At 31.5% G+C, this 15,029-nt stretch overlaps 1 protein-coding gene across 13 annotated transcripts in view; it reads right to left on the reverse strand.

Annotated features, from left to right (window-relative positions):
* The window catches only part of LOC115217556 (girdin), a 180,609-nt gene that overhangs the window by 71,258 nt on the left and 94,322 nt on the right, over window positions 1–15,029 (reverse strand). For all 13 annotated transcript variants that reach the window (XM_036507587.1, XM_036507585.1, XM_036507583.1 and 10 more), the window contains 4 exons: window positions 10,571–10,652; window positions 7,188–7,259; window positions 2,692–2,778; window positions 746–892 (listed from right to left, as the gene is read on the reverse strand). In XM_036507587.1, coding sequence (XP_036363480.1) covers window positions 746–892; window positions 2,692–2,778; window positions 7,188–7,259; window positions 10,571–10,652 — 388 coding nt within the window. The remainder of the gene's footprint in view (window positions 1–745; window positions 893–2,691; window positions 2,779–7,187; window positions 7,260–10,570; window positions 10,653–15,029) is intronic.

Genomic DNA, 15,029 nt, shown 5'->3' on the forward strand with positions numbered 1-15,029 from the left:
CAGATTCTATGACACTTGAGTTTGAAGTACAATACTAATTGTAGTAAAACATGGACTCTGAACGCAGAGGATGTGCAAAGGCTAGAAAGAAATGTGAGTGTGCTCTGCTGGATATGCAACAGTAATGGGCACGAACAATGAAGCAGAATGAGCTGAGAGAAAAATTGGATATAAGAGGAATCATGCAAGAGAGGAGACTGTCCAACAGTACTGGCATGGACATGCGATACAGAAGCAGTATGGCAGTTGAGTAAAGATGTATCAAACAAACAATGTGAGAGGAACTTGTGGAGAACAAAGGCTGAAGAATAAGTGGTAATGGCTGATCTCAGACACTTAAATCCCACAGCAGACTGCAATAAGTGGCAATACTTTGTGCTGGAGAAGCTTCTTTCAATGCATGTAAACATGAAAAAGAATCACCTTTTCTTAAGTACATTTATGTCAGAGTATACTTTAATTTTGGAAAAAATAATAACCTACAATTAAAATGCCAACATTTTTTCCTGGTTACAGATTTAATTATTGCAGCAATAAGCTTGTTCACAAGATAAAAGGCTGGCAAGGTTTGAATATACTTTTCTACTTCTTGATGGAAGTCAACTGGCTTCAACTAAGAAAGAGATTAATAAGGAATTCAAAATGATGGCACTGAAGCTAGTAAAACTGGTGATTTTACTGCATTTAACCTTACATTTACCACTCTGATTTAAAATGCTATAACAAACTTTATTATCATACTGACCAGAGTCAGCTCTTGCATTTGATTTTTACACTTCATCAAGTCCCTTTCTAATTCTTTCACAGCATCCATACGTTTGTGTGTGTTGCTTATTTGTTCCTCAAGCATAGAACGAGTTTCCACCAAAATTCTGTTATCTTCCTTAAGTTCCTAAAAGTAAAATAAAATAGAATCATTAAAACAGATTGATAAAAGAAATAATTTAACTTAAAGTCTGAATGGTTACTATAATATTTGAGGAATGTGGACAAAAATTTCAAAAAAAAAAAAAAAGATCATAAAGAGGAATTGTTTTCATTAATGTGTTTGAGGAAGAGATGCACAGCACAGAAGCTGTTTGTGGTCAATGGAAACAGAATAGATGGTTAAATAAGTTTCATTAACATAGAGGTGTAAAAATTGGAGGGTAATGCTGAAACATCATCATCATCATTTGATGATGATGAGAATGTTTCAGTATTACCCTCCGAATCAAGTGAAAGCTCTCACAATGAAGAAACACATTTAAAGTTTAGTGGAGAAAGGGGTATCTTTTGTGGATAGAAAGGAGAGTTCATGAAAAGAAGAGGAGTGATTGGAACAGATCATTTTCAAAAGTGGTGTAGTACAGCCTAAATGTGTGCATGGGTGTGGGTGGATGTATATATATGCATGTTCACATCATTTTAAAAAGATATGATCCTTTCTGATGATATCATCCAGAAAAAGAGTTTGTGAGAAAAAGTTTTTAACAAAAAAAAAAATTAAATTTCACTTAGGATGTAGTTATTGAATTTATTAATAGATAAATGTTGCCATGTAGCCTAACATACTTTTTGCAGTGAGTTTAAAGGAGTTTTAATCAACTGAAATGAAATCCATAATGAAAAGTCAATTTTCAGCAAGAAAGGCAAAGGAGAGGAAGACTCCAAATTTGAAAGAGATTGGAAATTAAATGAAGATATGCAGTGGGTATGTAAATCTGATACTTGGTGAATATCCTTAGCAAAGTATAGACAGCAGAATCAATTACCAGATCACAGAACAACTGAGAAGTTATAGTTTTTACATGAAGAGTTTTCACTCATTGAGCAATATTGGAAAATGTCTTAAGAATGCCTGCAGCATGAAGATCATATAGTTAAGTCATTTAAGCTGTAATCATCCCATCTCTTTGTTTTTTTTATACATCTTTATCCAATGTGTTTATTTTTCAAAGACAACCATGTGATTGTAATTTGGTTGCTATTTCTAGTGGGTTGAGCAATCATGCAGATGCACCTTCATTAGCTCATGGTATGCTTTCTTTGTATCACAGTTGGAAACTATTCCTGCTTTATTATTTACAGTTTTGTAGAAGTGTTTCATATTTACTGAATTGTGGATTTTTAATGTATCTGGATTTTAATGCAGAAGAATGATTTTTATTTGTCATCTCTTTAGAACTAAGTAAAAATTTGCACAAGTAATATACTAAAGTTCAGCCAATCATCTATATGCTCATCTTTTGCAAAGAAAAAACAAAGAACATTTTGCTAATTATTAATAAGGCAATATTAATGAAAAATTAAAATTAATAAAGCAAGGACTTTTTTTAAAAAATGTTCAGCCTGCCTGTGAAGTTTAGATTCCATGACTTAATGTGGGTTACATTTTGGAGTGGAGATAAGGTTAATTTGCAAAGTCTACTTTATGATATTATGGCAGCAAACCTACTTGGGATTTTACACCATAGATAAAAATCACTTAGAGCAGTAGTTGGCAGTAGTACTTACAATGTTAACTTTAAACTCCAAGTCTAATATTAAACCTGAATCATTGCTTGCTACAAGATACTGAAAACTTAGTTACAGATAAGAAAACAATCTTGAAATTATGCTGAGTTATATTTTTATAACAATATTCTTTTTCTCCAATTGAAAAGATATTTTGCTTACAGTTTTTAGAACAATAGATATAATTATACTCACATCAATTCTAGATCTGCAGAACTCCAACTCGTTGAGCTTTTCCTTGTATTTTAAGATTTCATTTTCATAACTTTCCACCTTGACAGCCTGTAACAAAATTAAGATGAGTTAATTAAAATACTATGTAATTTGAGATTTATTACTAATTGTCTATATTCCGCATCTAGAATTGGTCCAAATTCCATAAAGAAATATATTTGATGCTTTATGCTGTCTAGTTTAGAGAATTACATTTCTGAGTTAAAATTATTTTCAGCTTGATGAATCTCTATGGATTGATAAATGTTAGTATGAGTAACATATGTTCAAATCAATAATGATTTCTATTGAAAAAGAGAAATCATACACAATTTAGAAAGAACATACAAAAGTTGATGCAAATGTTCAAATATACATTACCATGAAAGTTATTGCAATACAAATGTATGCTCACAAGTGCAAATGTACTTGTGAGCTCATTCTCTTTCATATAGTTCTTATAAATATCAATTTTCAAAGTGAAACTTCAACACATGGCCAAAATGGGTCTTAAGACAGTAAAGACAATCAAGGGAGAAACTTGCTGCATTGGGTGGCAAGTTTCCCCTACCTGAGTTAGTCAATTGCTACACTTACCCATCCATTTCAGGTAATGGGGACTGTCTTTAGGTCATCTTGAAAAGTAATCTTTGGCTGACCTATTTTATGCTTGTTTTCAGGTGGTACCCAAGTATTGACTGTTTTTGAGTGCTGTTGATCAGTTAAACAGAGAATGTAGTCAACCAGACAGAATTAGCACTCTGCTACAATCTCTTGTAGTGGTTGTTAACTCACTCTTCTCAGATCTCATGTGTGACATGCTCCTACAATTTGACTCTCAGCATCCTTTTGAGACACCTTTAATGGAATACATTTAGTTTTTAATCCAATTCTACTGTGCTCCTCCAAGTCTCATTGGGATTATTCCTAGAGAATTATTACCTTATTGGAAACAAGTGAGGGTTGGTGACAGAAAGAGCATCTGGCCATAGAAAGTGTGCCTCAATGAATACTGTCTGACCCATACAAGCATGGGGAGGTGGACATTAAAACAACAACGATGAAGACATCATCATCATCATTTGATTATTTAAGCTATATCTTTATAAAAGACTAGCAGTATTGCCCGGCGTTGCTCGGGTTTGTAAGGGAAATAACTATATAAGCATTTTTAGAGAGTTATAGCAAAAAAATGCATTAAAAATGGAATAAAAAATGATAATTTTTTTTTAAAATCGTTGACTCAGTGTCTTCAAGCCATGAAGTCGTTGTTCTAAAAGAACGCTGGTTTCCTTAACAACGCATTACGACGTTGATTTCTTTACACTCCCTTCCCCACAGCTTCACGAGGGAGGGAAGGGGGAGAAGCAAACAGGTGCAGCTGTGAGCGTGGACGCCAACTCCGCCGCCATCGACACACAATGCATTTTATGCATTAAAATGGAATAAAAAATGATGTTAAATTATTTTTAAAATCGTAGACTCATCGTTGACGCGCGCTAATAGTCAGACGGGCTCGATATGAATCACGACTATAAGATACCCGAATTTGGTTAAACTGCACCGCAAAATGTGGGAGGAGTTAGGAATCTAAATCGAAGGGGACAGACACTCACACAACTAGAGTTTTATATATATAGATATAACATTTAAAATTTTCTCTTAAGTGTTAGTTGATATATTTTCTAATAATCCAATTATCAAAAACCCAAGCAACATTTTTTATTCAAAATACTTCAAAAACATGATAAATGTGCCCTCCATACTTTTTTTTTTTGTACTTATTTGTATTATTACTTCACTGATGTCATGCTACTACCCAAATATATAATATGGATCTACATTAGTTTTCACAATGAGTATTCATTTGTTTGATTATCTGAACTTTTTGCTGATTGATTGTTAAGTGACTGAGTATAATTCTTAGATGGATTCAGTATGATACAGTGTGACAAGATTCAACTTTTAAACCATTAATACAATCCATTTGATAGATTTCCATGCAGTTTCTATCTTCCCAATTTCATTCATAAAGCTATATTATCTTATCCAATATACCATATAATGAGATTGAACCTGAGATCACAGGATTGTGAAATGAACTTCATAACCAGTTGACCATACTGCATCCATACACACATACACAATGAATATTTGATTCATTTCTTTTATCACTGCAATCAGTCACAAGAAACTTAAGTCAGTATTTAACATATTTCAGTTGTATAAATATCTTATACTCAATGTCCTAACTTGGTATTTAGTTCTTAATTTACATTGGCTGTTCCAACAAACATACTATCATACACACAAACACACTCAAGGAATCACTGCTGGTCAAGTCAGTTGGATACCAGCCTATTGCCTCACTGGCCTCATGATCAAAACAATCTTCAGTCTCTGCATGCATGCGTGCACGCACACACACACAAACAAACACTCAGCGAGAGAAATAAGGAGAGGGGAGAGAGAGAGAGAGTAAAGAATATAAATCTATAAATACTTCAGACATGACAGTTTATGCAAATGCTAGATTCTAATTCACCTAGCTGCTTCTTTAACACTTATTGATTCTATAAGGTCCCTGCTTGACTTGTTAAGCACACTAACAATTATACAATAGACCATTTTTATAAAAGAATCCCCATACACATAATAAAATAGATCAATAGCTAAAATTTGGGACTTACAAATTTAGTATTCAACACATGTATTCAGTTTATTGAATAATGTTATGAGAAGCTGTAAGACTTAGAAAGGCATTTTTTAAATTAATTTCGCAGTCAAGTTGTTACAAAAAAGGTACATTATACAATAGGATGTAGCAGTGCAGCCACATGAAATGTCTTCAGAAAAAATTTGTTCTATATTAATTCCTTTATTTAAATCCATTTACATCTGTTCACTTCTAAAATATGGTAATTTGAACAGTGCAGCACAATATTTTTGTTTCAAGCATTAGTACATGATTATTTTTCAAATTAATATTTGTTTAGTAACAATTGCCAGCCATTCTTTTATGGAGTAGAATCTAGTTTTCATCAAAGTAAACAACTGAAGGTAGCATCAAGTCCAGGACACAATGCTAGGTCAAGCATTGAGTTTAAACTCAACATCTTAGCATTCTTTAAACATGTCAGACAAATGATATATTTTATTTCCTTTTACTGTTTTATAACTATATTTTCATGCAAAATTAAGTTACAAATTTTTGAAATTTGTGGACCTTTGCTTATTGTCAGCTCTCCTTTCTATTGCTAACAATACAATTTTAAACTACAAGTTGTACCTGTTATCATTTAGACTTTAGTTGGTTTATGAGCCTTGTCTAAGATATGTTTGCAGGTAAAAGTAAACTCATGATGAACATGTACAATTATTACATTAAACTCAGTCATAGTATTTGATATTAATTTTTAAAGAATTCTAGTTGAAACAGTAGAAACAATGCGTTTCTTCCAAGAGCACGGTGTCCATATTCTTTAATCAGGAGTCCAAATCTCTCAGATTAGTGATTCAGTAAACTGTTGTAGTATTCTTGCAGTAGAAGTTCTAACTACCAACTGTTCAACTGTTAAACAGTGGAATCTGTCAACCAGGTAGACTAAGGCGTTAGAAAACATTTCAATATCTATAGTAAGTATTACACTCATGTTCAGTAAAATATAAAACTGAAAGTTGCTAGTTCAAGCTTAGTACAACTTTATCCTTTGTAAAAATGCATATTTTTTAGCTATCACATGTATAGTGTATTCAAAGTAGTAAGTGTTCTAAAATGTTACTCTTTTACTCTTTTACTTGTTTCAGTCATTTGACTGCGGCCATGCTGGAGCACCACCTTTAATCGAGCAACTCGACCCCGGCACTTATTCTTTGTAAGCCCAGTACTTATTCTATCGGGCTGTTTTGCCGAACCGCTAAGTTACAGGGACATAAACACACCAGCATCGGTTGTCAAGCAATGCTAGGGGGACAAACACAGACACACTTACATATGTATATATACATATATACGACGGGCTTCTTTCAGTTTCCATCTACCAAATCCACTCACAAGGCTTTGGTCGGCCCGAGGCTATAGTAGAAGACACTTGCCCAAGGTGCCACGCAGTGGGACTGAACCCGGAACCATGTGGTTGGTTAGCAAGCTACTTACCACACAGCCACTCCTCGAAGATTTCAGCAAGTAGGAGTTGTAATCCAGTCCCAATTTCTTATTTTATCATTTACATAAGTAATGCTTTTATAAACACTTGAAAACTCCAGCTTGCTTGTTATTTTTCTCTTAATAAAAAAAAAGAAAAAACTAGTAATTACCAGTAATAGTAACTTATAAATAGCCTATGTCAGCATGAAAGGATGTTAAATGATGACAATAAACCTAAACAGTATAGCTATAAAACAAGAATCACATTCTGTATCAGATTTTTTAAAGTAATAATTTATTAATCAGAACTGAATCATTTTCATTCACTTACTTTTTCCCTGAGCATATCAATCTCATCTCTGTAAGCTCTGGCTGTTTTAGCTTCTTGATAAATTTCATTATACTAAAAAGAAAGCAGTTAAAATAAATTTAATATTACAAATATATATATATATATATATATATATATATATATATATATATATATATATATATATATATATATTTTTAATAATAATAATAATAATAATAATAATAATAATAGGGAATATTATTCCAAACTTACAGGGAAAAATTCAATTAATGACTACATATGTTGCAAGGGAAGAGGAGATGGAGAAACAGGGTAACAAAATATGAATAATTATCCTAAGGTAGTTTCTTATGTATGCATGTGTATGTATGTATATGCATGTGATAGTGTGTGTATGTGTAAGAGAGAGAAAAGCAAATAAATTAAAGTCTCAAATTTTCCATCTTTTGTCAGGTTTAGACATCTTTGATATCAACATGAAAATATATTCCCTATAGTTTGAAATACAGATATAAGTTATCCAGTTGAAAAATGAAGAAAAACTCAAGTCCAGTTTAAACTCAAGATACCTACTAAGCTTCAATAAATCAATAATTACAAGCAACACTTATTGTCAGTAGACTAATTCTTGAATGTTCTATTTTGTTAGCAGGATAAAGAATATAGCTGACTGAGTAAAGCAGTAATTGTTGTTTAGAAGACTCAGGATATTTAGCTCTCATTATTGATTTTTCTGTCACTGTTAGTCTTTGGACCAAATGTGAATCGTGAAAATAGTAATTATATTGGTTGAACTAGATGGTTATCTGCTTGTTTTCAAATAGGGAATTTCATGAAAGATTTAAAATAATAATATAATTTTAGCAAATAATCATTTAAAGAGATAGAAACAGTTATTTACATTGCATGTCTAAAATCATCAGTTATTCTTATTTTACGTTGAATAAGGTGGCAATTCTGTTTATCTATGATAGCTATTTATAACTTCATCATAGAAATGGATGTTCTTTCTAGATTTATCAGTCTTTTTGTGATTTAAAAATGGCTGTTATTATGCCAACTATTTTGGGATACCCAGAAAACATTTATGTACAGATTGCTTAATAAAATATTTGACTCAAGAATTGATATTTGAGACAATAAAACATTTCAGATCTCCAGGGAATATCAAATTTGAGTAGTACACAATCTGTATAGTATTTGTATGTTTACTTCCAAGTTTTGGTATCATAAATAGCAAAGTAAGACTATAACCACATATTGATCCCATTATTTTTTAACCTATCAACATTTTGAGAGAACTATCTGGAGCACTATCAATTCTGTCTTCCACATTTAACTTGGCATTTCTTTCTATCATGGCTGAAATGCCAAGAAACATGATATTGGTAAAATATCTATTTTCTGATCTCTGATCATGGTTGGAGCTGCTTACACAGAGAAAATAGACAAAGCTGTATGAGGTCAGTGAAATTGATGTTCACTTAAAACTGTTGCACTTAAGTGGTTGGAAGTAGTTTAGACAAGAAGAGATCATCAGAAGGTAAATTTATAGGAAAGAATGACTTAGTAAATGGTTTAATATAGAATTTGGAATGAAAGAGGAACCTGAAACAAAGGAATTAAGAATTTAAGTACATTCACATCTATGGCAGTGGCTTTAAATGTGGACAGAAACAGTTTGGAAACTAAGGAGTGAAACCCACTGTAGTATCAATAGTAGAGACAGAAAAGGAGTACATATTGATGAGTCAGTAGTTGTAAACTGCTGACAAGTAATAATTTGCTTATCAGGCAGGTAATTTGTTCTTGGATGTAGTCTACAATATATGCATTTGTAGGTCCCAAAAGCATGAATAATATTCCAGTTTAAGTTCTGCAGAATGTTAGATACTGATGGTTAATATCACTCTTACTTGTACAAACACAATTTTTATAATATAATAAGTGAAAATATTAGAAAATACTAGAAAGATAAACTTGATACTTTGTTATTTTGTAATGCAGTTTGCATGTAGATTGATTACCCAGGTACCCTGAAATACTTAGCATACCAACAGCTAAACTTACAAAGAGATTCACTATAATTGATGACATTAAAGAGATAAACTTATTACTTCACTGTACTTATATTATCTATGGTTCACACAAAATCAATTCCTCTAACAAAATTTGTTAATATCTTGGCCATACTATAATAAAAATTTTAGAAAATGAATTTGGACAACAACTGATTTATAAGAAAATATGATGAACATTAATAACGAGGAAAACAAAAACAGTAAAAACATATTTAAGTTTTTAGAAAAATAAATAAAATGGACATATAATTTCCAAAAATTTTAAGCTTATGAAATTTAAATTGATTGTGTTTCTGTAATAGTTATATCAAGCCAAGTTTAGTCAGCTTCTTATGATGCCTACTACTATGAAAAATATTTTCAAGGAATTGTACATAAATTAAGTTGCAAGTTTCAGACTAATTAAAACATTTAATCTCAAGCACTAATAAAAAAAAAAAAGGTCAAACTTCTTCAGAGTACACACTTTTTGACCCAGATACCTACTTTTTCCAGCTGTGACTTATTTTCGATTCTCTTTCTTTTACTATTTTTATCTGCCTTAAACTTTAATGCAAAATAAACATATATTTGTTTTATTTAATCCTAAGCAATATGTCATATTTCTCTATTCTAGATTAGATTTCACTTTAGCTGTCACCCAGCTTAAAGATTTATATGCTAAATAATTCTGGAACAGATTTTTACAATATTCAGTCAAGCTAATTTTCATCTGAAAATATGAGTGTTATATGAAATTCTTACATGAAAGTTAAAATTTTTTCCATAGTTTTGCACTGATGCCTTTTATTTACTGAAATTTATCATTTCATTGAAGCTTCAGTGTATCAAATCTAATCAATGTTAAATCTCACTTGGCTAATAATTATTATATAACAACAAAATAATCAAAAATTCTTTCATTCTTTATGAAGAAATAAGAATAATTTCATTACACTGGACAAATAATGCTGTACAGTTATTAAGAAGGTATTAAACATTTTTTGATTGTCATTGTTGCAGTGGATACTGCAGTATGTCAATTTCTACTGAAATCAAATTTTGGACTCTGGTTTCAATTTCTTAATTTATGTAACACATTGGTGGGATAAAAACTGCATTACATTGTTCCATTTCTTTCATAAATTTGAGACTTTCTACTTTAAGAGACCATTCTTTTGATAAATGCATGATATGGCAATATATTCTCTTTGAATGAAATTTTGTAGATTAGTTTCCATTCATGGTTAAAACAGCTTCACCCCTTGATTTTGGGGATTTCATGCATTTTTTTTTTCTAAAAAAAAAGTCTTCTTTTAGTCACATAATCAAACAACTTACTTCAGTCTTCGTTTTTTGAAGCTGGGACTTGTTATCATCAAGTTCATCCATGACATCAGATAAAAGCTCAGTCTTCTCTTCTCTAATGACAAAAAAAAAAAAAAATTTTTTTAAAGTTAAAGAAAGATAAAATAAGGTGATTGAATAATCTAGAGCAGAATAGAAATCATGAAGATATATCTAAAATATATATTTTCTACATAAGGGTAAAATAAAAGTTATACAATTTAAAAAAATCTTTTATTTGAAAGAATCAATTTTATTTGTTTTATTATTAAATGACATAAACCTAAACTGTTTACAAGTTATTGTCTGTTGGCAATGTGAATGCATCTCTTGGTTGTTATTTATATTTATTAGTAATTAACCATCTCCACTCCAAATGTGATGCTGAAATTCTTGTTGGTTTTGGCGTTTGATACGAAGAATTATCTCTTCAAGTGATAATGTATACACACAATTGACTCTTGTTGATCTATCTATTAAATCGTTTTGGATTTTATAAATCTGAGAAAGGTAGAAGGCTACTAACTTGGGGTAATATTTGAACTTAAGAAGTTCTAATTAATATCTATCAATTCTAATTTACTTATGTGTATTACAAATCAAATTTAAGTTTTATGATATCATATGCAAAAACAAAAACCCCAAAAATCTCCACCTTACGAAGAAATTCTCTTTCAAGAAACCTTTTACCTATTTATTTTATATCACAACTTTGAACAGTAGTGTCTAAATTTACTGCATTTCTGACAGGAATAGTAACAAGGGTGTCTCACCAGTTTTTGGTTTATATCCTTCACTGATACACATCAGTGAAAGATATAAACAAGCTTTCACACAGTTTATGTCAACCAAATTTGATTTACAAGATATTGGTTAAACTAAGGATATAGCACAAGTCACTTGACCAAAGTGACACACGGTGGCATTAAACCTGGAATCATGTAGCTGCAAAACAAATTCACTCAGCCAACCTTTGTGTATATAAAAACAGACTAGACATCAGACTGAGTAGAATATTCTCAAAACTGCAACATTGCATTAATGAAGTTTGCCAGAAGAGGTGTGTGGAGCCTGTGTTCTGTACATAAATGCTAGATCAGATACTGTTGCACCGAAGGTTTACTTGGGCAAAATTTATTGGGCTACTTAACAATAATCCTTTCTCACTAAAGCTGATTAATTATGCCAATCTCACTGAATATCTTCTAATTGTTTGTTGTTTTCTTCTTTCAGATGCCGCACACTTATGTGAATGAGGCAGACAAATTCTGCTACATTTGGATTCAGTGCATAAAAATATTTAGGAATAAGCTAATCTCATTTAAGAAGCACACAACTTTTCAAAAATTATTGACCAGTGTTATTAGAACAGGGTTCCAGAGCAGCTAAGTATTGTATTAATAATGGGTCATTATTACTTAAACTGAAGAAATGTGTTTTGTGTTATGAGATCAGGTAGGGATTAATGGTTTGTTTTTGGTGAGTGTCCCTTTTATCAAAGAAAGTAATGGCAAAAGAATTCAGTTAGGTGACATGATATTATGAATAATCCTCCTAAATCCATTTCCTGAGAAGACACTGAACTTAATGAAGGAGATGACTAAGGATTGAGATATCTGGCATAGTGCTGTACTCAAGAAGACCCATTCACCACAGCAGAATTGATACCAGTGCTGATACCACATAAAAAACACATAGTACACTCTATTGAGTGGTTGGCATTAAGCAGGGTATTCAGCTGTAGAAACCATACCAGAACAGACAATGGAGCCTGGTGCAGCCCTTGGCCTTACCAGCTCCAGTCAAACTGTCCAACCCATGCCAACATGGAAAATGGATGTTAAATAATGATGATGATAATGATAAACAGGGATCATAGCTAGTTTCAAATTAGTATGGGTACCTAGACATTTAAGTGCAGATAACAACACCTCAAACTCTTAGTAGTCTTGGATCTCCTGCTTATTTTGTTATGTGTTATAGGTGGGCTCATTTTGTTACTGTATATAGCACTATTCTGGCTGTCAAGAGTCCCTCACAAGACTAGCTTAGACAAGTTTAGTCAAACAATTTTTCAGTTTGTGACTAGGTAAAGTGATAATTTAGTAAATAAAGCTGAAAAAGCTGAGGTAGAATATTTTTTAACTCAAAACTTTTATCAACTTTCTTTTACAAAATCACTTGAAGTGCATGCTAAACATAAGGAAAGAATAAATTTTATATAAGAGCAATGAAATTATCTGGCATGTTCTCTTGTTTCTAGAAATGCCTTTTGTTTACATATATATATATATATATATATACATATATACCCTTCAAATATTGAAGATGTAATTTCCTCATAAAGGATTGTTAATAACAATCCAGATATCAACTGGTGTTATCAAATATACTGAAACTAAGTTCCACAATCTCCCATGCCAGTGGCATGTAAAAAGCACTATCTGAACATGATTGATGCCAGGCCCACTTGACTGGCTCCTGTGCTGGTGGCATGTAAAAAGCACCTGCTACACTCTTGGAGTGATTGGTGTTAGGAAGGGCATGCAGCTGTAGAAACATTGCCAGATCAGATTGGAGTCTGGTGCAGCTACTGGTTTTCCAGACCTCAGTCAAAGCATCCAACCCATGCCTGCATGGAAAATGGACATTAAGTGATGATGATGAACTAGTCTAATAGATTATAAGTTAATAAAAGAAAATGGAGAAGAAAAAATATAATAGATACTTGGTTCATTTTATTTGTATCACAATGGAAAAGTAATGCAAAGTAAAAATAATACATATAAGAAAAAGGATAAAAGAAGCTAGATCAACAAAACAACCAAAAATTAACTGAAAAATATCCTACATGTTGCAATCTGATAGCATGTTTGAATCATCAACATACAAACGATTATAGATGTGAAAAACCATATATTGTTGGGTATCTTCAAGGAAAAGTAAGTATATTTTCTCTGAAGATACCTGACAATATATGGTTTTTCACATCTATAATCGTTTGACTGTTGAGGATTCAAACATGTGTAGGATTTTTCGGTTATTTTTTGGTTGTTTTGTTGATCCGGTTTCTTTTATCCTTATTCTTATATGTATCATTTTGCATTACTTTTGCATTGTGATACAAATAACATGAACCAAGTATCTATTATACTTTTTCTTCTGCATTTTCTTTTATTAACTTTATATATATATAGAAAAAGGGGTTTGCTTCTACACAAATAAGGATGTAAGAATATTGGTTTTGTGGTCGGATTTGTACCTGAAAATGACCAATGGGATTCTATTTTTGTTAAAACTGGACTTGATGAGTAATAAAGAAAAGAAAACAGAAAAAGACATTCAACTGACAGGTCATCAGAAAGATAAGTGATGTCTTAAAGGAGTCAACCAATTGGAGTACTGGACTATAGTTAAACGACAAGTAACCAAAACAGATGATAAAACAAATGATATCTTCAAGTAGTTAACCAACCAAGATACTGGACAACTGCCAGACAACAACAAGCAAATAGAATTATGATTAACAAATAATTTCCAAAATGTTAGGCCATAGGTGGACAAAAACAAGTAACATTTTTAAGTAAGCAGCCAATCAGGACTTAAATCTAGGTCTTGAAAAGCCTACATATATAAGGCAATATTTGCTCAAAAAATAATTCTGGTTCCACATTTGAATAAGTAAAGCAAACAACAAACAATTCAGCCTTGCACAATACAACAGAGATAGTAAAGATGAAAATTTTCTTATACTTTAAAATCTTTATCATGTTTAACTGCTAACACAATTTATTATCATGAAACGTATTTGAACTTTCAAATTTCTATCACATATTATTGCTATGAAATATATTGAACATTTGAACTTTCATCATTTCTTATTGCTGTGAAACTTATTGAAGGCATGGATTTTCATCTTGGAATTTTGCCATGAAACCTATTGAACATTTGGTTTCTTTCAGCATGTTTTATTGCTATGAAACTTTTTCTTATGCATTTTCTTTTTTTTAAATGATACTTTAATAAATTTTTAAAAATTATAAAAGAACCTAAAAATCCTCTTAAGACCCAGGGGCATTTTAACCAATTTTCATTTATTCCTATTTGTGTGAAAGTAAACCTTTTCCCTACACACACAGACAATTATTTTCCAGCTCATTACTGTTTATTTATCAATTTTGTAAGGTATTATTTTGAATTACATTGTAATTATACTAAGGCTTTTTCCCACCTTTGTGGCAATTAAAGAAAGCCTGATAATATGGTCTTGTGTAAGAAATCATTGCCATTGTTGTGTTTGTAAAATGTTTTATATTGACATGTGTTGAATGCTTCTACATATTCAGGTATTTGCATAATATGTGAGAACAACTGTAAATACTGATGACTATCAAAGTGGAAGTGTTATTTTATATGTAGTCTTACAACTAGTACGAAAAAAGATTTATGCTAT

This window comes from Octopus sinensis, linkage group LG11 (assembly GCF_006345805.1).
Source record: "Octopus sinensis linkage group LG11, ASM634580v1, whole genome shotgun sequence".
NCBI lineage: Eukaryota > Metazoa > Mollusca > Cephalopoda > Octopoda > Octopodidae > Octopus > Octopus sinensis.